The sequence below is a fragment of the Leuciscus leuciscus genome (genome assembly GCF_965113295.1).
Source record: "Leuciscus leuciscus genome assembly, chromosome: 4".
NCBI lineage: Eukaryota > Metazoa > Chordata > Actinopteri > Cypriniformes > Leuciscidae > Leuciscus > Leuciscus leuciscus.
Genome location: NC_138728.1, coordinates 20,147,431 through 20,173,830, shown reverse-complemented (window position 1 = coordinate 20,173,830; position 26,400 = coordinate 20,147,431). Strand labels below are relative to the sequence as shown.

Genomic DNA, 26,400 nt, shown 5'->3' with positions numbered 1-26,400 from the left:
GAAAGCATGAAGGCTGTCTTTGTAGATGTTATAATGGACTACAAGTTTTGTCTTCCGCCACATGCGCTCTGCTTTTCTGCAAAATCTATGCTGCCTTCAAAAATCAATCAGATGAAGGTATCCCAGGAGACAGGAAGTGAATATGGCAAATAACATTGTATTTGAATGTGCCGTGATGCCTTCCTTCCTTGGAATGTGTCCTCCGAAGGCAGCATTTATCAGTTTTCAGACGCAGCCCTTGACTACATGATCAAAACCATTTGATAAACCACTAAAAGTTTCTTTCCAGCACATGTAAGTCTTCCAAGATGTCTGTTAAAAAGTGCTTAATCTGGAAAGCATCTGTCTAAAAACATCTGATAAACATTTTTAATCAATTTATTCTCTAAATAAAACTTTTCTAAAAGGTTTTTTTCTAAAATGTTTTAGAGACATATTGATGATGAGCAAACGCTATAAAAAATCTAATCGCATATCAAATAGGCATCTCTGTGATGGGTGATGTGTTTTGTCATTGATCAATATACACATAAAGACCATGATGTAAAAACAATATAAAAAATTTATTAATTTTCTGATAACTAAAGGAGTAGAGTGGGGTAAAGTACAATAGATGGAGGTTGATCAAATATGTGCAATTGAGATGGTATTTCATTGACTGCAAAGGGAAAAGTCCTTAACAGGAGTCTGTTTGTGGGAGGAGCTTGTCACATGTTGTCTGCACCATGGGCGGAGCCTGTTTGTGGTCGATTTGTGTCATTCCAGACATGTGTCTGTTGTGGGTTTGTTGACTGCAATGTTTGGTTCAGCTGATCAGTGTGCAGATGCACCAACTGTACAGGTATGTAGGAAGCTTCTGGACTGTCTCTTTCTCGATGTCTTAACCTGTGGGTTAGAGGGTGAAAACAATTCAATAAGAAGCTAAAAAATAAATAAAAAAAACATTCCATAATAGATTTTATAAAACATACCTCCACCTCCACCAGATAAGGAATACACCTGCTGCTGCCAGGCAGATGATAATTATGCTTGTAACTCCAGCTACTTTTGCTGAGTGTTAAAGAAAGAAAGAAAGAAAGAAAGAAAGAAAGAAAGAAAGAAAGAAAGAAAGAAAGAAAGAAAGAAAGAAAGAAAGAAAGAAAGAAAGAAACCATTTTTAAAAAAATACAATGAAGAGCACAAAGTGGAGAAATATTGAATATTATTTGTTTGAGGAAATAAACAGCAGTAAATGGCACTCACATGTGTAATGCCCAATGGTGGCTTCCGCTTTTTCAGTTACTAAATTAAAGAAATTTTAATGGGTTAGTTTGTTAAAAAAAAAAAATTATGTTATCAGTTCCTCACACTTATGTTGTTCCAAACCCAAATTACTTTCTTTCATTCAAAATTATGAATAATGTATGCTTTTGTGGAAAAAGCATGAACAGAGCATGGCCAAAAGCTGTAGAGCTCCAAAAGGATGAACCCACCATAAACATATAGCTCTTATTATGTCTTCTGAGGCCATTTATCAGCTTTCTGTGACGGACAGACATATTATTTTTCGCTTAACATCTTCTCTCTATTATATATTTAATCTCATGAGCACTTACTTATGTTTTTACATCCAGTGTGATGCATTACATGCAAGAGCAAATTATGTCAAATGTGTCTTCATCTTCTATGTTTTAGGCTATGTTCACACTTAGCGTCTTTTTTGACAAGAAAAAGTTGACAACGGCGTTTTTTTAGCAAAAAAAAACGCTGGCAGCGTTCGGTTACAAATAGCAGCCGAGCGCGTCTTTTGTTGCTATAACAAGAGCTGGAACAGTAGCCTAGTGCTGTGTGATGCAAAAAATGTCGAGAAAGAGAAAGTTGGCTCTTGCGTTGGCTTTTGAAGTTACCGGGGAGGAGAATGTCGGTTCACAAAGACGTTTGTGGGTGCACGACAGACAGTTGTTCTTGTTGTTATGGAAACGTCAGGTCTCGCTACTCGCTTGTCATTGGTCAGCTGTCAAAAAGGCGCTTGACGTAGGGCGTTCTTTTCAGAAAAGTTGAACTTTTTTCAACTTAAAAAGACGCTCTGAGCTGCAGAAAAAGACGCCGGCGGTGGCGTCTAAAAAAGCGCTCAGGACTTTTTTGAAAAAACGGTTTACTCCATAGGGTTATAATGTAGAACAGACGCTGGCAGTTTGAAAAAAGACGCTAAGTGTGAACATAGCCTTAATATGCACATATGTAATTTACATTAAATAGCTATAGCAGAGGGGAAGATTTCCCATGAATAACAACTTGAATTTCTGTCTGCTCGTGTGTGTCACGGCGGGTTGCAGGAAGGCAGACATATATGAGGATATATTTTAAATTCAAAGGTTTAATTTAATTAAACACAGGACAGAAGAACAGGTAACAACACACACTTAATATAACGGAGATCAGACAAAGACTGACTGAACAGACGGAACTTAAATACAAACACAGATGACATTGATTAATGGAACACAGGTGATACAGATGATGATGATTAACTAAACACTGAACCGAATGCTAATGCCAAAGCCAAATGAAAACAGGAACCAAGCAAAACACAAACTGAAAGTCCAAATAAGCACTGACACGTGACAGTATGGCTTCTGAATACGATGCGCGCATACGATGGACACTTTACTATCACGTGAGGCCACTGGAGAATAGGGCTGAAACAATTAGTCGACATTGTCGACAAAATATCTTTGTTGTCGAGTAGTCGTTTGATCTCACATGCTAATTTAAGGGCCTGCAATATCGCGATTTGACCGCTACGGCGCTGTAGCGCTAGAGTGTATTGCAGTCGTTACAAATGCTATTGCGGTACAAGAAAACAGTACGATATGTTATTGTATGGTAAAGCATCTAAGTGTAGAAAGTATGGAGAAATGATTGATGTTGTACAACAGAGTGTGGGTAGATGGAATAATACTAGGGAGTTGGAAGGAGGCTATAATAATTCCAAAAAGGAAACCCGGAAAAGATGCCAGTAGACCTGGAAGCTATAGACCAATTGCCTTGACATCTCATATCTGTAAGATAATGGAATGTATGGTAAATGAGAGGTTAACATACTTCTTGTAGGAAAGAGAAATGGTGGCTTCATATCAAAGCGGTTTCAGGAAAGGAAGGAGTATTATAGATCCAGTGTTGGGGCTAGAAGATGAAATAAGGAAAGCTCAAGTAAATAAGGAGACAATGGTTGCAGTATTTTTCGACGTGGAAAAGGCATATGATATGTTATGGAAGGAAGGGTTGCTAATTAAATTGAACTTAATGGGTGTTGGAGGGAGAATATTTAATTGGATTATGGACTTTTTAAATGAAAGAACTATTTAGGTGAAGATAGGAGCAGAATTATCTAGCCAATATACTGTGGAGAACGGAACACCGCAGGGGAGTGTAATAAGTCCAACTTTATTTCCCATTATGATAAATGATGTATTTGTAAACATTCCAACTGATATGGGGAGATCATTGTTTGCAAATGATGAAGCATGTGGAATATGTAGTTAAGAAAATGCAAGATGGAATTAATCAAGTCGAAAAGTGGGGAACAAAATGGGGATTTAAGTTTTCAGTGGAAAAACTAAAGTTATGTTCTTTACAAGAAAGAAAGTCAGAGAATGGTATTTGAAATTGTACGGAAATAATTTAGAGAGAGTTGAAAGAATTCGTTTTTTGGGAGTGTATTTTGATGTGAGATTAACATGGAGGGAGCATATTAGATATGTAGTTGATAAGTGTAAAAAAGTTCTAAATGTCATGAGGTGTATTGCAGGATTGGGGTGGGGAGCTGAGGTAGCATCGCTGAAATGCATATATATAGCCTTAATAAGATCAAGGTTAGACTACGGAAGTATTGTATATGGTTCAGCAGCTAAATCTGTGTTAGCAGACTTGGATGTAATACAAGCTCGGGCTTTAAGAGTGTGCGTAGGTGGTTAGAACCTCCCCAGTATGTGGTCTCCAAGTTGAAGCAATTGAAATGCCATTGTGGTTGAGGAGGAAGCAACTGGGGGCTAATTATTGGGTCAATTTAAGAGGGCATGGAGATAGTCATCCAGCAAAAAGGGTGCTTCAGACATGCTGGGAGAAGGAGACAACACGAAAAAACAGGTTTTGGGTGGACAGGGGATCAAATGGCAAAGGATACAGGGGTATATGATAAAGAGTTTGGCACAAATGTGGCGTGGCCTATTAGACCTGTCTGGGAATTAGAAATACCATGTGTAGATTTGGAATTACTTAAGATTAAATGCAATACTAAAAATGCCGATTTAACTAGTGTATATTATAGCTATAGGGAAAGTAAGTATTAGGAAAGTATTTAGATTTTCACAGATGGGTCAAAGGACATGCAAACAGATGCAACAGGATCTGCAGTTGTTGTTCCTAGATATCAGGTGGAACTTAGTAAAAGAACATCTGATTGTCTGAGTGTCTTTGCAGTTGAACTGTTTGCCATATTGATGGCGTTGGAATGGACAGAACATATTAATGAGAATGAGATCTTAATATGTAGTGACTCTATGGCAGCTCTTATAAGCATGAAGACAGGTACAACTAGAAGTCACCTAGACCTGCTGTATGAAGTGTTATTTACGAACTCAAGAATAGTTAGGCAGGGGGAAAATGTGGGTCCCTGCACAATCAGGAATTCAGGGAAATGAGAAAGCGGATAAGGTGGCAAAAGAAGCAGTTAAAAAAGGAGATGTTGAAGTCAACATTAAATGATCAAAATTTAGAGGGGAAAGGCATAGTGTGGAGAAGTACAGTAAATCAACAATGGCAAGAGAGCTGGGATAATGAAACAAATGGGAGACATTTACACGAAATCCAAAGCAAAGTAGGTATATCAAGAAGTAGGGGAACAAACAGGAAAGAGCATTGAGAATTGGGCATAGCAATCTTAATGGCACACTTTTAATTACAGGAAAACATCCTACAGGAATGTGTGTACAATGTCAGGAGGCTGAAACAGTAGAACATATTCTTACAACATGCAGGGAATTTACTCAGGAAAGACAAGAAATGATAACAGTTAAAAAAAATAGGACGGGTAGATAATACAGTTAAAAGTTTATTGGAGTATGGAGAAAGTGTGGAGGGTAGGAAATGGATATTTGGTTTTCTGGGGATGACTGGATTAGATAGGCGGATTTAGTATGAATGAAAACAAAGGGTAAATAAAACCGAAAGGTGGCAGTAATGCAACTCAAAGGATGCCAGCTGGCGTAAAAACCCTAAGAAGAAGAAGAAGAAGAAGAAAACAGCGCGAATTATGACGGAGTGCAAACGAATCCGAACTACCAAGGTGTGTGAAAGTTTCACAAAACTTCAAACCAAGTGTGCAATACATGCAAGGTGGAACTTGCTTTTCACCGGACCACAACATGCATGTTAAAGCACTTAAAGAGGAAACACCCCGGCACAAGAGGAGCCGGTGAGAGGTGAGTGTTCTCCAGCTGGAGCTAAATAACTAGCAGTAAATCTCTTTATTAGAGAATGCAATACTACTAATAACAGTAATAATATTAACAGTAATAATATAATTGCAGTAATGTGATGATTTATTTTTGCATAGAATAAAGCTTGATCGAGCTTAGGAGTCAGGGCTGTTTTTATTATTGTAACACTATTAACGTTAGGTATCACAGGCTTATCACTTGCCTGTATTTTGTTCCATATTCATGAAGACTTACAAAAGGAGATGTTATGAAGAATATCATGCCAGTTACTTTTTCATACTGTAGGCCTAAATTAAAAGGTGAATGAGAATGTCTCTGTCAGATCAATTGTCATGTCAAATACTTATAATAATTGTTTGCAGATTAAGTTTGTCTGTAATGTGTAATGTGATAAATTTTTGTTTATTTTGTTTTCTATTGAAAGAGAACAGAATATTTAAACAATGCTTAGAGAGCATTTGTGTGTGATTTGAGTTGGACAGAAATCTGAAAACTTAAAGAGAATGACCTGTTTAGTTGGCTCAAAGTTCATTAAAACAACCATTTCAAAAGCTGAAGTGATTTTCTTTATATTATAGTTAGAATATGTATAACTCAGTGTTTTAACTAATTGAAAAAGCTGAATAATCGTTCCAAACTTACTGATTAGTCGACGAAATAATCGACGATTAGTCGTTCTAATAATCGTTAGTACGTAATTAAAAAACAAACATAATTTTTGCGCTCGTGAAGTAATTACTTATTCAAAATAAGTACCTACTCAAGAAAGTATGCGATTTCAGAAGCAGCCATACTGTTGTAATAAAAATGAAGCTGGTTGAGATAATGTCTAGAGCTGTAATCTAGGCTACTTTGAAGAATCCCAAATATAAGAGTTTGTATTTGTTTAACACGTAGTCACTGCATAATACCTAATTCCATGTATGTGATTTTATTTTTAATGATTTTACTATTATTCTAATCTAATACAATAGAATAGAATATAAAAGTTAGAGGATATTGACTCTATGGATAACTACAAGCAAAGAAATTACCTTCAGAAACAGTTGAGGTGTTCACACATACAGTGACTCCTAATAAAAATGGGAGAAGGACAGAATTACAACGAGACTGAGTTTTGACAGAGTGAGTGCAATAACATGAGGGTGAGAGAAGTTTGGCATTATTATTATTATTATTATTATAGAAAAATCTGTCAGAAATATTGCAATAGTGGTGATTAACTCTTTAGTTCATGGATTGAAAGCCAACATGTTGTGGTAAATAAAGCACCATGGTATAACAATACTACGCATGTTTTAAAGAGAGAAACCCGTATTTTAGAGCGTAATGGAAACAAACTAATTTAGAGGTCTTTAGAATCGCGTGGAAAGACAGTATGTCACGTTATAAAAAGGCCCTAAAAGCGGCCAGGGCTGAGCACCTCCGCAAACTAATAGAAAACAACCAAAATAATCCAAGGTTTTTATTTAACACCGTGGCTAAACTAACAAATAAACAGACGTCACCCGAACAAAATATCCCGTTACAGTTCAGTAGTAATGATTTCATGAACTTCTTCACTGAGAAAATAGAAAGCATCAGAACCACAATTGTAAACGTTCAATCTTCAATCGCGCCTTATAATTCAGCTTCAATTATCACCCCGCAAGAACAATTACAGTGCTTTACAACTATAGAACAAAAAGAGTTAAATAAACTTATCACTTCATCTAAAACAACAACATGTTTATTATATCCTATACCAACTAAACTACTGAAAGAAGTGTTACCTGTAGTGGAAGAGCCTCTCCTCAATATTATTAACTCGTCTTTATCTCTAGGTCATGTTCCAAGAACATTTAAACTGGCAGTTATAAAACCTCTCATTAAGAAACCACAATTAGATCATAATAATCTAGCAAATTATAGACCCATTTCAAATCTTCCATTTATGTCTAAAATATTAGAAAAAGTGGTGTCCGCTCAACTGGGCTCTTTCTTGCAACAAAATGATATCTATGAAAAGTTTCAGTCTGGATTCAGACCGCATCATAGCACTGAAACTGCGCTCGTTAAAATCACAAATGATTTACTTTTAGCTTCTGACCAAGGCTGTATCTCAATACTAGTTTTACTTGATCTTAGTGCTGCGTTCGATACTATAGATCACACAATACTCTTAGATCGACTACAAAATTATACTGGTGTTCAAGGACAAGCACTGAGCTGGTTCAAATCATACCTATCTGACCGCTACCATTTTGTCTATTTAAATGGAGAAAAATCGATCATAACTCCAGTAAACTATGGAGTGCCGCAGGGATCTGTGTTAGGCCCTCTGTTATTTTCAATATATATGATGCCACTTGGAAATATTATAAGGAAACATGGAATTAGTTTCCATTGTTATGCTGATGACACTCAAATATATATTTCATCAAGGCCGGATGAAAACGCTAAATTTTCCAAATTGACAGAGTGTGTTAAAGATATAAAAGATTGGATGACGCGTAATTTTCTTTTATTAAATCCAGACAAGACAGAGGTAATACTTATCGGTTCAAAAAACCGCCCACAAAACCTCGCACAATACAACTTTAACATCATAGGATGTCCTGTTACTTTATCCGCTACAGTAAAAGACCTGGGTGTTATACTCGATTGCAACCTGTCTTTTGAAAATCATATTTCATATGTTACAAAAACAGCCTTTTTCCACCTTAGAAACATTGCTAAGCTACGTAATATGCTATCAGTTTCTGATGCAGAAAAGTTAGTTCATGCATTCATGACCTCGAGACTGGATTACTGTAATGCCTTATTAGCTGGTTGTCCTGCATCCTCAATAAACAAGCTACAGTTAGTCCAAAATGCCGCCGCTAGAGTTCTTACGAGATCAAGAAAATATGATCATATAACACCGATTTTATCATCACTGCATTGGTTACCTATAAAGTTCCGTATTAATTACAAGGTATTGCTACTGACTTATAAAGCCCTAAACGGCTTAGCTCCAGTCTATTTAACGGATCTTCTATCGCCCTATAATCCATCGCGCTCTTTAAGATCACTAAATTCAAGGCTTTTGGTCATACCTAGGATATTCAGAACCACCAAAGGAGGGAGAGCATTTTCACATTTGGCTCCAAAACTCTGGAATAGTCTTCCTGATACTGTTCGTTGCTCAGACTCGCTCTCCCAGTTTAAAACTAGATTAAAGTCGCATCTCTTCAGCCAGGCATTCATATAATCCTACAGTTCAAACTACAATCCGGCCTCTAGCTCATAAATGCCAGAGGAGAACTGGCCCCCGACTGAGCCTGGGTTCTCCCAAGGTTTTTTTTCTCCATTAGGTCACCTGATGGAGTTTTAGGACACCATTAGGTCACTTGATGGAGTTTTTCGGTTCCTTGCCACTGTTGCCTTTGGCTTGCTCAGTTGGGGATATTTTGGGGATATTTAATTTAATTTTATCAATCAATAAATTCCTCTTGAAACAAACTTTGTTGTATTATTTAAATTGAATACTGTGAAGCTGCTTTGATACAATCTGTATTGTGAAAAGCGCTATACAAATAAACTTGACTTGACTTAATCGACCATGTCAAAGACTTCTTCATAGTGTTAGTCCTGTTAACATCCAAGGGGTAATTTCATTAGGAATGTTTAAAGGAGCAGCAGCAAAAAAAAAAAAAGAACAAAAAAAAAGAGCAATTTATTGTAAAAGTTAGAAAGTAAAAAGTAAAACAAAAAAATGGTCATGAAATATGAATGTTTTGGCACAATACTTTACAACAATACAAGTGGACTTCATTAAAATAATAATAAAATGATGGCCTAAATTATAAAAAATGTAGGTCTACGATATGATCCCTTTAAAGGTATAGTTCACTCCTAAGTAAATACTCACCATCATGTGAGAATCCACTTACTTATCACAGGAGGAGAAATTTAGCAATGTATACAGCATTTTTGAAAAATTAACACTATATGAGTAGATGACCATGGCTGACAAAATAGCATCATAAAATCAGTCAATAAGATTCTTCTTCTAAGTCTCATGAAGTCATATTTTGCTTTATGTTAGGAGCAGCTTGGATGTTCTGCTGTTAATAACTCTCCCTCAAAAGTAATTTAAAGGTCCCATGACATGAAAATTTCACTTTATGAGGTTTTTTAACATTAATATGAGTTCCCCTAGCCTGCCTATGGTCCCCCAGTGACTAGACATTTTGATAGGTGTAAACCAAGCCCTGGGTATTGTAGATTTAAAAATCATGGTTTCCCCTTTATGGTTGAATCACGGAAGCTACACCAGTTATCTTCGCCAAGAGATTCAATTTATTATGTATCATGTGTCAGACAGAGAGAAACAAGCATATAAGAATAAGGCTACATGAGAGGTCTTCATCCCAGATTTCTCTGTTCCCCATTTCTTTATCTTCTCATCCCATCATACTAGATGTAAATGGTTTCTCTGGCTTTATGTTTCTCTGCCCTCATACCTCTCTGTCTCTAAGCCTATACCCCTACTTCTCTGAGGTTATGCCTTAAGATAGAGCTTATATACATTACAGAGCAGCTTCCTTTTAAGGTAACAAACTATGTTGCTTATGCTTTAAAAATGGAACGTATATGTCATACGAACACATGGCACAATTCACTTCCATATTAAGAAACTATCTCTGTTGTTTACATCTGCATCAGTTGAAAACATGTTACATGCACACCCTCTACAAAATATAGCTCAACCACCTGTCTCATGTGACATGATCTTCACAATGTTCCATGCTATCTATAGTCTCCTCATGCACTGAACACATGCATAACTCTGGCTTGACAAAATACATTATGAAATTATAAATAAAGGAAAAATAATACAAATACATAACATTAAACAGTAAATTTTTAGTCTTCAGTATTTTTGAGAAAATGAAAGCTCAGACGGGCGAATCTAGAAATCTTCCCCTTATGTCGTCATAAGGGGAAAGGTTACCTCCCCTTTCTCTTCTTTGCCTGCAAAGAGAATTTGGCCCGCCCATGAGAAAATTAGCTGCGCGAAACGCGATATCATGGCATCATGGCTTGCAAACGAGCGAAGCATGGCAGTTGCTCAGTGTTTGGATGTACAAATGAACACAAAAGTATTTTTTTTTTGTTCCTTCATACGAGCCTCTGAAGAACCAGTGGGTTATGTGAATTTCTGATGTGTAATTGTTCAAGTTCAGACAGATCATCTTTCTCTCAAACTCGTTCAATACTGTTTATGCATCAGTAAATCAAGCCAGTGACTAAAATATCAACTTCACATCGTTTCTCTTGGTTGGATGAAAATAATCTTATTTAAACTGTGATTAAAATATATACAGAAAGCGATCAAAGAACAATCCCTTTCCAATCGCCCAAGCTGTCAATCACACAGCGCGAGTTTTTCTGGACACTTGCCAAAACTCGTTATGAAATCAATGACTCTGTTACGCTGCACAAGGAATCTCTTACTGTACTTAGCCTACCTCATGTTTGCATTGGTGAAATCATTAGTGAGAGTGCAGAAACTGCGTTGCAATGATAAGATCTTCATTAACGCGATCAACGGGCTGTCGTCTGCTCAATGCTCATCACTGCAACCTTTTATGTGATGGGAATAGATCTAAATACTTAAACTTCTCAAGATGTGTTAATCTCGATAGCTGTAATAGTAAAAACGTATAATAGCTATAATAGTAAAAGAATTTGAGAGAGTTCCACATTTAAAGGTGCATTAAGCAACTTTTCATGTTAAAAATACCCGTTTTCTAACCCATACATGCTTAAACAATTGCCTGATGGGCTGAATGAGCCCTTCTCTGATCACTGAGATTGTCTCTATAATCCTGTAAAGTAAAATAAATAAGAGGGATTCGGGCCGGAATTTTAGACTGGGCGTGACGTCATGCGCGTTCACGGCACGCTCACCTGGCTGTCTGGCAGGTTTGTGTATTCGCCGCCATTCTCCGTAGAAGATGGATTCTAAGAGACCGGCTTGTAGTTCATTTCAAACACCAACGCAAACTCCACGTAAGATAAAAAAAAGAAAACTTTTGTCCGTGAGCGTGCACACTTCTGGCTGCAGTTTCGCTTGCCGCCAGAGGGGGCATAGTTCTGCAAAAACTCAGAGACTTGCACAATGCACCTTTAATGCTAGCTATTTCATATGCAAGCATGTCAGCCAATCACAGCAGTGGGCGTTTACACTGAAGTCTCACAGCAGATATGCCCCTTCAAACAGTGCTTTCAAATCAGAGGCTAAAACCAGGCTAGGAAAAATGCCTTTTATTTCAAAACTATTACACAATTTTTTATCTTAAAAACATACTAACATTATAAGGGCACCCCAGGAAACATTATAAAATAATAAAATAATCCATGTCATGGGACCTTTAATAACATTCCCTAGCTCGAAAGTCAAATGAGTTTTGAAAAACATGATGGTGAGCAAATTTTGGGTGACTTATTCCTTACTTACTGGGATCTGCAGTGTTTTTGTCATTGTTTATTTAAGATTTATTTTTGCCTTTATATAGTATAGCTGGAAAGAGGATAGAAGTGAAGTGGAAGAGAGGGGGGATAGGGTTGGGAAAGACCAACAACACTGCTACATGTTGGAGCCAATCCCAGCACCAGGACACACATCTTTTATAATTCTAAGGGGGGTTTGCAGTTGAAACTGGGACATTTCCCAGTGACCATTCTTGACGTGTGATGTAGCTAGAAAAAAAATTACGGACCTCACAATCTACGAATCAGGCAATCCCGTGTGAAAATGACACCACCACATGACCCAATTACAGCGACACACTGCCTGGATAGCCAAATCCAACAACCGTGCAAAGAAAATGGAGCTTAAACGCAAATAAGGAGCAGAGAGGGAGTGGAATAAAAAAAGGCCACAAATGCAGCAAGGTGCTAAAAAATCACAGCCATGTTTAAGGGAGCAGGTCGATCAGAATTACCTACACACACGCTGCACACATCTACAGCATGGCTAGCTATCACCTAATAAGTCCACTTTGTGCAAGCGATGTTGCAACATCTTAGAAAATGACAAACTAGCACACTGTTTGAGATATGGGGATACAGTATTTTCTAATAAAAAAATTTACCAGGAATTTCCATTTTAAGGACTCAAATTTAAGGACATAAAGTCTTACATGGTACAAGAAAGTCGGAGCACTGCCCACAAGGCCTAACTTTTCGTTTCAGTTGTGTGTGGTTAGTTATATACATTGCAGGTTTTGCAATATGGAGGTACATTTTTTCTGCATAACAGGAAGTAAGATCTAGTCTGGTTTACATCCTGTTCTGCTTCAAATTAAAGTTCAACTAAAGTCTTCATATACCAAAAAATATTTCATCTCAGTAATCACTAAATAATGACTAAACAATCCCCACAGGAGTCACTAAACAAGACGAAAACTATTTTGATTTTGAAAAACATATTTCGATTTTAACTACGTAGAAAATTGGCATACAGTGTGCTCAAAAGGATCTATTTACTTTTATACTTTCATTGTTAAAAATATTGAAAAGCAGATTCAAAGGACTTATGTAGATCAGGCAATGGTGCAAACACACACACAAAAAAAAGAATTACTTTAGTCTCTTTTAACTAAAAAAAATATATTCTTGTCAGAATATCCTCTCAAATGCAGGGGTTGGCAATGCCTTTGGCTGATTACAATTACCATTGCCATGATTGCCAGAGAGTGCACTCAACATCTTTTTCATATAGTTTAGGCTACGTTCATACGTTCATAGTTTAGGTGTGTTTGCATAAAAAGGAGAGTCAATGGCTTAATTTAAATATTGACAATTTCAGCACTGCACCAACTAAACTGCATTGTAGATGGTTAGTTAATAATAGTAATAGTAAATGGTAAGTATTACAATGATGTACCATGTGCAAAAGTGGTGCAACTATTTAGTGAATTTTACTGTATAAGCATTAGTAGCTCTAGCTCTATCATTTATGTTTTTCCAAACCTCTATGACTTTTTTTTTAAACTTGTTGTGACACATCTTGCAGTAGGAAGTTTGAATATGTGCATGAGCTAATAAAGAGCTTAACAAATCTTGGTTATTATTTACTGTGGAAAAGAGCAGTGTGAACATTCTTCTAAACTTCTCTTTTTGGGTTCTATGGAAGAAAGAAAGTCATGCTGGTTTGGAACAACACGAAGGTGAGTAAATAATGACCGGATGTTATTTTTTTAGGTGAACTATTCCATTAATGTTAGTCCCATGCATTTCAACCCATCACAGTGAACGGCTTCACCTGTTTTTGTAGTGAAAGGGCTTGACGGGGTATGTGATGATGTTGTTGTCATATAATCTCTGCTTGTGAAGCTGCTGGATGTTGAATTTGTTGAAGTAATTTCATTGGTTGTTGTAAAAGGCTCTGCCTCTTTTGTGGTGCTCTTCAAAGTTGTCTGGTGTGTAGTTCTTCTTGTTTTGTTTGTGACAACTTCATTTGTTGTTGTCAAAGTTATATGCCCTGTTGTGTGTCATATCATAAACATAAATGTGGTTCTACCCAAAAATATCAACACATACAAGCATAATATAACATATTTACCTGTGGTTGGCATGCTTGTGCCAAGAACTGTGGGATTCTTTAATTCTGTTCTTTCTGTGGTGGATGTTGTAGTCTCTGCTGAAGCAAATAAATAATAAAGGACACTTTAGTCTTGAGCCAATCTTGGTAAGTCATAGGGTTTAAAAGTATTGTGTGCAATTTTTTGTTGTTGTTAAAATACGTTTTAGCATAAATTACAAACTTCACTTTTCACTTCAACAACAGACAAAGAAAGACAGGGAGGAATTGGTACTTAAGATTGTACTTACTTGTCACAGGTGGCTTTTTGGGATCAGCTGCAAAGAAGGAATAATAAAATCACCACATTGATCATCTGATTTCTGTTAGGATGTAAAACTAAACCAATTTATACATTTTAGAATCATCAGAGGAAAATGTGATGTTTCCTAATGGTGACGTGAGTGGTTGCCAAGGCATTGTTATGAAATTACTAAGGTGTTCCAAGTGTTTTTTAGCCTGTCGTTATTGTCGTTATTTGTTTTGAGTGGTTTTCAAATGCCAATTCACTCTGCACCAACAGACGGCAACCAATGACAACGGTGACATGTAATCTGGTGACTGTCGGCATTAGTCGATGCAGTGTGAATTAGCCTTAAAGAGTTAGTTCACCCACATTTTTTTAATTCTGTCATTAATCACTCACCCTCATATCGTTCCAAACTCTTTTAATGAAACCTGAGGGATTTCTGTCCCTTCATTTACAGTCTATGCAACTACCAATTTGATTCTTCAAAAAGTTCATAAAGAGATTGTAAAACTAATCCATATGAATTGAGCGGTTTAGTCCATCGCAAAGAGACACGATCGCTTTATATGATGAAAAATGATGTCGCAATGTTTATATGTGAATAAAAGTCTAAATTCAATCTGTTCATCATATATAGCAATCCAGTCTCTTCAGAAATTTGGACTAAACCGCTCAATTCATATGGATTAGTTTTATGATTGTATTATGAACCTTTTTAAGTGACAAAGAGGTAGTTGCGGGGACTGTCAATGGAGGGATAGAAATCTTTCAGAATACATTAAAAAGATCTTCATTTGTGTTTCAAAGATGAACAAAAGTCTTATGGTTTTGGAATGACATTAGGGTGACTTCTTTTTTTTCTTTTTTTTTTTTTTTGGGTGAACTAACCCTTAAGGTTCAGCAAAAGTGCTCTAGGCCCTGTTTACACCTGGTATTAAGATGCATTTTGGTCGACGCTAAATACAGGTGTAAATGGCGTCTCAAATGTTTTGAGGCAGTCCACTTTCGATAAATTCCAGAGGTAGATTGCTTTCGTAGTGTAAACACTCATGTGGAATTGAACATTTGGTTGATTTCGAACAAATCTATAGCCAGAAACTTTTGACTCGAGTATTTTACTTTCAGCGGTTAAGAGTGTTGAGAAAAATACACTGCAGAGGAGGCTAGTAACAAATCATTGTAGATATGTAAATTATGTGATGTTAGTTTGAACTGTTACCACTGATAATGTACCAAATACCTTAATTAAGGAGAGTGGAGATATTGAATATTTGATCACCAACAAATTTGCCAAGCTACCATTCGAACAGCAGCTACATATTTTAAAAAAGAAAGAAAGAAAGAAAGACTCCATGCCTAAGTTGGATATAGGCTACAGAAATCAGCTTCACTAAATGTCTGAACGTGCTCTTTTAACACGGACATTTAAAGGGACAGAAGGATGAATTTTTGCTTCAAATGACAGGCTAGGTAATTGAAATTATATTTATATTATTTTGCAGTAAATGTGTAATTTTCTGTACATTTTATGTCTAAAGTAAACCATTTTAAAGGCACAGTATGTGAGATTGACAACTAGCGGTTGAAATTGGTACTGCAGTCCAAATTCAAAATAATGGAGAAACTTAAGGACACGCAACAGGAACGATCGCAATTGACTAAGAAAGGCGAGGAGATCTCTGACCCAGTTTTCCAGTCTGATTTGACAGATTTTGCAGAAAATTGTATAGTGTATGATGGGCACAGACTCTGATTAGTATTTTGATAATTCAGTGGCTTTAATTATTAATTTGCCAAAACAACTAAGAAAAAATTTTTTAGAAGTAATCCATCTAGTATCTAGATCCTCGCACATGACATTCAAAGTAAAAAATAAATATAAAATAATAGAAGTCGTGGCCACAAATTAAGAATTCTGCCCCATTATTTAATCATTTGTTCCCTCATTTTATTTATATAGTGGTCATGATTTAGCTAAAGTAAAAAAAGGGAGCGGACATGTCATGAGCCCTGGACATCTCTCTGCAATAAGCAAGAATCTTACGTATGCACACAAGGGGAAGCTTGGTATCCCAGTACGTGGTGCCATCTTCCTTTTTTTTACAGGTGATCAGGTTGGATGTTCCTGCTTTCCTCACGTATCCCTCTGCACACCGAATGCGAATTCTCGCTGAAACATTATGTTTCTCATTAAAAAGAACTGCGTGGCTGGAGACATTCCAGGGTTCACAGAAATCTGAGACAAAGTAAGGATAATGTCACAAAAATATCACACATACAATCAAAGAAACTCAGATAAAATCCCATTAATCATTATTGCATTGATATTATAAATAATTGATTCTCTATAATGTGCACAAAGCAAGATGCACAATCCATGTTAACGGAAAATACCAGTGAGTTTATGGCATAGTTTCTCTCTTTTTCCCCTTTCAGTTTTTCTTTTAAGGAAGAGTTTGGAGCTTGGAATAGAGGGAAAAAGTATACAATATCTACAGTTTTTATAATCCTTCACATATTAGTGCTACAAAAATGGAAACATTTTAAGACAGACCGAAACTGGATTTTGACCCGATGGAAACTGTATTGTATTGTACGGAACCATACCTCGTTAATAAAAATAAAAGAGTTTACACATTTTGGAATACATCACAGCTTTCTGTACACATGGAATACACATGTCTTTCCTGTATCTCAAACAGTAAAACGTTGGCGCTTGCAACGCCAAGGTCATGGGTTCGATTCCCAGGGAAAGCAAGAATAGATAAGAATGTAAATGTGTACCTTGAAATGCAATGTAAGTCGCTTTGGATAAAAGCGTCTGCCAAATGCATAAATGTTAATGCATAAATGTCACACAGCTTTCTGGCATCAGGTAAGTGAATACTGAAAGTCAGAGTGGTATACTGTGTACACATTTCTTCACAGAATGTTGTTTAAATGTAATGCATTGGAGCAGGCAGCATTATCACAGTCTTTAGGTTAGTTTTGGTGCTCTCTCAATTCACATGTGGAGAAGTCATTTACATCAAAGTCTGAAAGCCATGTAGCAAAAATCAGCCCAATATTGTAAGGTTGAACTGTAACCTCTGTGTTTTTCCAGAGTTTGCTTTGATTTGTGTAAAAAAAAATAATAATAATTTTGGTTTTCCGAACTGGAGCACACCAGAGAAACAAACCTGAGTACATTTTTTAAAAAAAGAAAAAAAGAAAAGGGGTTCAGTTGTGATCTTAGCTCTTCCTGATCACATGGAAAATATGTTATTACTTTTTACTTGATGGTTACACTACATGGTATATATTTATTATTATTAAATAAAAAAAATAAAAAAATCTAGAAAATTGTATAAAAAAGTCTGTTTAAAATAATTTGAAACCAACATGAAGTCTGAAAACAACATATGGTTCAGAGGAAGGTCATGATAAAACAAAATAATTGTGATACAAAAACCCTTGAGCACATTTTGCTGTGCAAAAACTCTCCAGTACATTTTTGGACAAGACAGTGCACATAGCTGTTCAAAAAGGAGAGAATAAAGTTACAGTTAGGAGGGGTATGTTATTCCTCTAATGGAATGAGGAAATAGTGAAAAAATAATCATTTATCATCCACCTAAATATAATTAAAAACAGCCCTGAAACACAATCACTTCAAAAATAGTGCTTATCTCACTAGTGTTTAGTGACTGAGTAATCTCACTGAATTGGAAACAAGCCTAAATTTCGAAAAACATAACCAGTATTAAAAAGGATACAGTACTGTGGGGGGTGGGAGCATTTGTGTAATAGTGCTTTCGCAATCTCTCTGACCAATCTTGAACCACTATGCAATACCACAAACTGAGAATCAGAATGGGGAAGAAAGGTGATTTAAAGGAGTCAGCAGTTTCTGAAATACTCATACCAGCTTGTCTGGCACCAACAACCATTCCACGTTCAAATTCACTTCAAGGATTAGTTCACTTCAGAATAAAAGTTTCCTGATAATTTACTCACCCCCACGTCATCTTTCTTTCTTCAGTCGGAAAGAAATTAAGATTTTTGAGGAAAACATTCCAGGATTTTTCACCATATAGCGGACTTCAATGAGGTCCAATGAGTTGAAGGTCCAAATTGCTGTTTCAATGCAGCTTCAAAGGGCTCTAAACGATCCCAGCCATGGAATAAGGGTTTTATCTAAAATGTATATCAATGTTTTTTCTGATTGTTTCGCTAGATAAGACCCTTATTCCTGGACTGGGATTGTGTAAAGCCCTTTGAAGCTGCATTGAAACTGCAATTTGGATCTTCAACTCGTTGGACCCCATTGAAGTCCGCTATATGGTGAAAAATCCTGGAATGTTTTCCACAAAAACCTTAATTTCTTTCCGACTGAAGAAAGAAAGATGACGTGGGGGTGAGTAAATTATCAGGAAATTTTAATTCTGAAGTGAACTAATCCTTGAAGTGAATTTGAACGTGGAATGGTTGTTGGTGCCAGACAAGCTGGTCTGAGTATTTCAGAAACTGCTGATCTCCTGGGATTTTCACACACAATCATCTCTAGGGTTTACAGAGAACGGTCCGAAAAAGAGAAAATATCCAGTGACTGGCAGTTCTGTTGGTGAAAATACCTAGTTGATGCCAGAGGTCAGAGGAGAATGACCAGACTGGTTCGAGCTGATAGAAAGGCAACAGTAACTCAAATAAGCACTCGTTACGACAGAGGTTTGCAGAAGAACATCTCTGAACACACAACATGCCGAACCTTCAAGCAGAAGAGCTACAGCAGCAGAAGATCACACCTAGTGCCACTATCAGCTGAGAACAGGCTACAATTCACACAGGCTCACCAAAATTGTTGCCCATGTTGCTGACCATGTCCATCTCTTTATAACCACAGTGTACTCATCTTCTGATGGCTACTTCCAGCAGGATAATGCATGTCACAAAGCTCAAATCATCTCAAACTGGTTTCTTGAACATGAAAATAAGTTCTGTGATGGAAAGACCTTTAAGTTGTCTTCCATCACTGTTTTTACTGTGTTCTTACTGTTCCTTTGCATTTTATAATACTAACATGGGGTTTGCTATTTTATATTTCCTGTTTTAGCTGAGTGGGCATGGCCTTAAAGAAAGTGCGAACTGGAGGGAAGCACTCAGCTTAGCTATTTATGGAAAAGTTTTGCTTGTAATAAACATCTTTTTGGATGCTAACGCCGCTCCAACGTTTACACCTTGGTGCGATTCTCCTTGTGATCGCTCTGGTCACACAAGTTCACTAACCTCAAATGGCCTCCACAGTCACCAGATTGCAATCCAACAGAGAACTTTTGGGATCATGTGCAGCTGGAGATTCACATCAGGGATGTGCAGCTGACAAATCTGCAGGAACTGTGTAATGCTATTAATATGAAACAAAATCTTTGAGGAATGTTTCCAGAAACTTGTTGAATCTATGCCACTAAGGCAGTTAAAGGCAAAATACTATACTAGCAAGAGTGTATACAATGTTTTACATCAAGGGTATGATACAAATACATGATGGTATGTCTAGAGTGTATAAAGATTTACTTTATGAATTGACTTTTTCACCCACGCAAGTAGGTTTTTTTCCCTCAATGGAACACAAAAGAATGATAAGGGCTTTCGCATCCGGAGGAACATTTTCATAGTTCCTAGAACTATTTGCAGAAGTACCCGGATTTTGCCGTGTTCACACTGTAGGACCTAGGAACGATTTTAGTTCTATGACATTGGGCATCAACCACACACCATACGCTAATACTTTTTCATATACTGTCTACTTACTTTGTATAACAGTTCTATCCAATAATGTATTAGAAAGGACTATTAAACAGACCATAAACAAATGGAGAATAGGAGCGCTGTGTGCTCAGGCTCTAGCGTTCTCAGCGCCGTCAAAATAAAAGTCACAACAACCAGCGCGGCATACGTCACTTCAGAGTTCCTACTGGTGGTGCAAATGCAACCAGTAAAATGGAAATCATTAGTTCTCAGGGAACCACCCTGGAGGCTAGTTCCTAGAAATAAGTTCCTAGAACTACCCGGTGCGAAAGCCTAACCCTAACCCTAAGCCTAACTACACGGTTTACTATATCTGAAAAGTTACAAAAGGACCAAAAACATTAAAAATGATTCCACTAAAAAGTAGCTATCACTATTGCACAAAACCAATATTTTTTTAACACTGTTTTAAAGGTGAACTGAAGGAGATGTCATTTGTGATGACAAATTGTCACTTCCTGTGACGGATCAAAAACTCGCCACACAAACACACCACATCCTTTGTGCACATTTCTTGTAATATCAATTCCAAAAAAGGCTGCTCTGATGACTCTTTAACTCCTGAACATGAATAGAACAACTGACAACTGTGCTATTCTCTGCTGCTGTGTTAATAATTCCAAGGTAATCTAGCAAATTATAAATGAGTTTTGTTATTTAGGGTTCAGTGGGTGAAAATATTAAAGATGTGGGCTTATAACGGAAACCATATACAAACCTCAGTTATTTTTATTATTACTAAATTTTGAACCACACGTCATCACTATTCTCCCCTTAATCAAGATTTTCTTATACATGATTAACCTCAGTATACCACTAGTTTAGTCAAAAAGATTTGTGAACAACAACTTAAATTTAGTTATGTTTGTCACACAAAGACATTATAGCTTCAGAAAACAAGTCATGCACTCACTGGCATCTTTATTAGGTACACTCGCTAGTATCAGGTTGGACCCCTTTTGCTTTTAGAACTGCCTTAATTCTTCATGGCATAGATTCAACATTGTGCTGGAAACATTTCTCAAAAAATGTTGGTCTATATTGCATTATAGTATCAGGCAGCTGTTACAGATTTGTCAGCTGCACATACCTAGTTAATATCAATACCTGAACATACATAGTTCACAATAGAGGAACTTTGGGATGTGGTGGAACGGGAGATTCACATCATGATGGAGATTGGATTGAGATCTGTTGACTGTGGAGGCTGTTTGAGTTAAGTGAACTCACTATCATGTTCAAGAAACCAGTTTGAGATGATTTGAGCTTTGTGACATGCATTATCCTGCTGGAAGTAGCCATCAGAAGATGAGTACACTGTGGTTATAAATAGGTGGTCATGGTCAGCAATAATACTCAGGTTGGCTGTGGCGTTTAAACAATGCTCAATTGGCACTAAGTGGGCCAAAAAATCCCTCACACTATTACAACAGCACCACCAGCCTGAACCGTTGATACAAAGCGGTATGGATCTATGCTTTCATGTTGTTTATGCCAAATTCTGACCCTGAATGTTGCAGCTGAAATCGACACCAATGTTTTTCCTATCTTCTATTGTCCAATTTTGGCGAGCCGTATGAATAGTAAGCTCATTTTCCTGTTCTTAGCTGACAAGAGTGGCACTCGGTGTGTCTTCTGCTGCTGTAGCACAGGTGAATAGGTGTACCTAAGTGGCCAGTGAGTGTATGTACTTCATATATGCTTTTTTGAAGCTTGACAGACATGGTATGAACTATTGTTGTATTAAAAAGGAGGTAACACTTTCCAATAAGGTCTCATTTGTTAACATTAGTTAATGTATTAAATGAAATCACTGATACCACCTTTAATATTAATAATCAATGCTGTAAAGGTTTTCTTAATTCTTAGTTCATGTTAACTAAAATAGTTAACGAATTAAACCTTATTGTAAAGTGTTCCCAAAAAGGACTCTTCGAAATTATAATTTTGTGTTCAAAATAAACAATACTTGCATACAGGTTTAAAAGAACATGAGGACAAGTAAATAATGATACAACTTTCTTTTTGGGGGGAACTATTAGCTTAAATCTAATACATATTGTAATGTAACAATATAAACTCCCAATTTCTGAATAATTAGCTCAAGATCCAAGATTTTTACCAATTAATTAATTATTTATTTATTTTTTCATTATAATAAGTTAAGACCAATCAGCACGAATGGTCACAGCCTACTGAAAACCATTTCGGATCAAATTCAGCAGTCTTTTAATCAGGCATTTTCCCTTCCAATTCTTCCCAGTATTGAAAAAGTACAATATTTAAGAATAAATAAACAAACAAGTAAGCTGCAAATAATATAGACTAATTATTATAGGACATCAATAAGGCTATCTGGGAGACTGTCACGAGAAGGAGTTTTCGATTCTTCATATTTCAGTTAAAGTTTCTTCTAGTTTCTTTTTCCAAGACGTGGTTTCGTTTTTTTGTTTTTTGTTTTACTTGAAGGCCATGTGATGCACGAGCAATTAAAGAAAAACGTTTTTTTTTGTTGTTTTTTTGCCAAGCAATTCAATTTAGTAGGTTGTAGAGTCCACAGTTACAAAGTAACGCTAAACCTCAACATATGTGCTATAACCTATGCAATAACGCAGTTCAGGTTTGCCAGACATATAAATGTATTATTTGTTCCCGTGATGTTCCTCAACTTACCGCTTGCTCTGGCAATAGTATTATGCTGATGAGCGGCCGTCATTAAAATCAATATAACCAGCATATGCATGTCCACTTGTCCCGGTGAATTCAGAAGAATGCAGACGGGTAAATCCTCACGAATGTGTATGAAATCGCACCGCCAGACAGAGTGGTGCGACATCTGAGTGGGTTTGAAAGGAAACGTCACTTTCTGTCCGCACCATCTTTCACTTTCACTTTGTGGGCGCGCCCGTGCGAACTACGTTGTTCCCGCAGCAGGACTACAAGGCACTTTAGCCTACGCTTTAAATGGACATGAAGAGTAGGCAACACAGTTAAGGACAAGTAGCCTAAATGTTTTACTCTTGTTGTGAGTGTAACCTACTGTAAACGAACGCCTGCACAATGCTGTCACGATCATGCCCCTGTCACGACGCTCAGTGCACGTCTTTTTCCTATGGGTTAAATGTAAGGCTCGATTGTGAAATAGCAATTATAAAGAATGGACCAATCACAATTGATTATGCAAGTACATGAGAGAAGGAGAACCAATCCATCCGAAAGTTATTGCAGCAGTTATTTACATACTATTCCTGTTTAGTTTAATAAGACTATCTATCTGATCTATCGTAGATGCAACAAAAAAGTAAGGGGTCAATATTATCTAAAAGCATTATGATCTGGTATAACAAATCTGTTTTTTTTTACTTTTTTTTATTTTTATTTTCAATTTTTTGCTGTCATTATGGAGACATTATGGATTTGTTTGAAAAAAAAAAAAGTTCATGCTAAAATACCTTTAATTTTTTTTTCAAACAAATCTATACTCCATAATGACAGCAAAAAAAAAAAAACCCCAAAAAAAGATTTGTTATAACAAGGCTATATATCAAAAAAATATTAAAGCCACACCGTGGACTTTGTGACCTAAAGAGTTGACGCATACAAGTTATTTTAAATGATTCCTCAGGCCAATATACAGCGTTTGACACTATTAATGCTCCGAGCGGGGCTGCCCTCTTGAAATACCGCCTATGTAAGTTTGGAGAAGACGGACCGTCGTTGGCCAGGTCATGTGACCTGGAGAACGTATCGCTTTACGGCCATCACGTGACCATAGGCTCTGATATACTCATGGAGCAGACTTTTGCGACAGTGCTGCGGCGCTTGTGGCCTCTAGGGGCGCTAGACGTGAAAGTTACAGGTCTAGCGCCCCTAGCGCCCGCAAAAGTTCCGCGGTGTGGCTTTAATAATAATTAAAATTGTAAAATATTCAGACCCTTTGTGCTAAGATACTTAAAATTTAGCTAAGGTGCACCATACTTTGACATGCGCTGCATCTGAATTCGAATACTTCCCTACTATCTGAAAACCAGTATATGCCAGTAGAGTAGTCTGTCCAAATACATTGTATAATACAATGATGGAGTCCAGCTGTGGCAAATTCAATTGATTTATGACATGATTTGGAAAGGCACACACCTGTCTATAAGGGCTGTGTCCGAAAGCTGAAAAATGCTCCGCAGCATGGCAATGTCCAAATCCAATGATTATGTAACTTTCTGTCTATTGAGATACCTTAAATTTTTTAAGGCAACATAGATGTATCATATATTCTTCATTGTCTATGATATCTCACTATCTCGTGCGTTTCGATTCCATGACAGTTGAGCGAAAAAATAAAAATGGCATTCAATTTGGGCTGGTGGTCAGTTTGTGAGTAAAAGTATATGTTTTACCAACTTTTTCCACTTTTGATGTAATTTCTATCGAGAAACAGTGGTAACGAAGGAAACGGAAAGCGCCACCTACTGTCAGAGAGTGAATTTGCATTTTCATTCAGTCTGTCTGCTGTTTTTGTTTGTGCAGTTTAATGTAGCATATTTATTTCACAAAGATAAAGTTAGACCATTCTGTTTTTGCTTTAAATCTTGAAATTCTACAATCTAATTTAAATTAAAAAAAAAAACTGCTCATGCTACATGTGTGCAGCATCTTTGTTTGGATCATGATTAATGCAGTGCTTGCCTCGACCAGATCACAAAACTCACGGTTTGGATCCCATTATGGTTTTTGAGTTATGGATCGGATAATTTTTCAGATCAGCAAGGGAAAAAAGGGCCATTTCAAGTGGCTACAAATAAGTTCCAGGCCCCAGTTTGGCCTGTAATATAGCAAATAAACGACAAATACATTTGCTAAAAAAATTTTTTTTAAAAACTGCAGCCGGCATCAGGACAGATCCCAAGAGATGTCAGACAGGTTAAGGTCCAGCCAGAGAAACGGCAGCACTAAAACATATTGGCAATGATACAAGTGCAGAAATAAGATATTATGAAGCGGAAACAAGAGGGGAGTAGAGACAATGAGCGGACGCCAGTGAGTATCTGCACTCATTCTTGTGGCACCATCAGTCATGATATAATTTCAATGACTTCCAGAACAATTAGTCACCTGGAATTTTAAGCTCAAGTGACTGGCCTAAAAGATATTTGAGATTTGAGATATTGGTTGTAGACTTAAAATATTAAAATATACTTAGAAAATTAAGCTCTGTCCCCTTTGAAACTTGAACTCTTGGGTTGCCTTATGGAACAAAAATATATGGAAATATACTGCAAAGTATAATGTGATATATTACATAATAGATTTCCATATGGGAAACTAGTGCTTATATTTTTCAATATACTGCAATATATGCTTTGAACATGTATGGCGTTGATACATAGGCTATAAAATATTTAGAAATGCATTACATGTAATATTCAATATTCAAAGTTTTATCCTTTATTATGTACATATATTGCACATACATGTTCCCATATAAATGTGAATGTATGTGTACACATTCACGGAATGAGTTACAATCAGTGGTTACAGACTTTTAGTTCCCAGCATGCTTTGCTTCTGACTGTTAAAGGAGAGTAAATGTTAAAATTAAGTGTCAATATTAAATATAGTGTTCAATATTTTATAGAGGGGAGATACATACTTCCGAGTCTACCATACATAAGTTTAATTCTTAATCACTGTTATAATAGAGGTGAAAACTGGCAGAACGGTAAGTTATTGAACTAATATTCATTTTCATGTTGTCCCACGGATAAAAATGTAAGTGCATTTTTCATATTTTGCTAATTATCTGGCAGATAATTTAACTTGTTTTATGTAAAATGCATCTTTAAATAAGACAACAACAACAAAAAAACTCCAAGAAAAAGCATTTTTTTTGGCAGCGTGAATGAATCTGCAGTGATACAGGATGCCACTAGAGGCGCCAGAACGCTTGTTTACACGTTTGTGAGCTCTTCATACTCTTCAAAATACTTTATTTGATTTTGTTTACCCTATTGTACTCTTATTTAGATTTGTATATTATTACCTTCCTGACACTTTTTTAAATATATTTTTGCAGATATTTTTCTTCTTTTCTTGTTCTGTTTCTGTTTTATTTCATATACATTATTATTTAATATTTGCATATGAACGAAAGTCCATGAATAATGTTGATGTTTATTTAAAAAGCAAGGCTCCGCACAATAAAAGAAAGAAAGAAAAAAAAACTACAGTGAAAGAAAACGAGATTAATGATATACGTGACGCGAGTGCGTTTG

The 26,400-nt window shown here is 36.5% G+C and overlaps 1 protein-coding gene across 10 annotated transcripts; it reads right to left on the bottom strand.

Annotated features, from left to right (window-relative positions):
• Positions 1-544: 544 nt before the first annotated feature.
• On the bottom strand, positions 545-23,390 carry il15ra (interleukin 15 receptor subunit alpha). 10 transcript variants are annotated; one of them, XM_082168312.1, is made up of 9 exons: positions 22,805-23,390; positions 16,389-16,580; positions 14,346-14,372; positions 14,077-14,154; positions 13,777-13,995; positions 6,515-6,553; positions 1,243-1,281; positions 978-1,050; positions 545-885 (listed from the first exon to the last, which is right to left on the bottom strand). In XM_082168312.1, the coding sequence occupies exons 1-9, from the start codon at positions 22,965-22,967 to the stop codon at positions 708-710; spliced, it is 1,008 nt and encodes a 335-aa protein (XP_082024438.1). In that variant the 5' UTR covers positions 22,968-23,390; the 3' UTR covers positions 545-707. The 10 variants fall into 10 exon arrangements, with proteins under 10 accessions (XP_082024438.1, XP_082024437.1, XP_082024435.1 ...); XM_082168311.1 differs by having other exon boundaries at positions 972-1,050; positions 14,077-14,151; positions 22,805-23,377; XM_082168309.1 differs by having other exon boundaries at positions 972-1,050; positions 22,805-23,367.
• Positions 23,391-26,400: the final 3,010 nt, after the last annotated feature.

Coding starts and splice junctions, on each gene's coding strand:
- il15ra (XM_082168309.1), bottom strand. CDS start 22,967: ATGTCGCACCACTCTGTCTGGCGGTGCGATTTCATACACATTCGTGAG. Junction 16,581..22,804: donor TACTATTGCCAGAGCAAGCG/GTAAGTTGAGGA, acceptor ACTTTGTCTCAG/ATTTCTGTGAACCCTGGAAT. Junction 886..971: donor CTTATCTGGTGGAGGTGGAG/GTATGTTTTATA, acceptor TCTAACCCACAG/GTTAAGACATCGAGAAAGAG.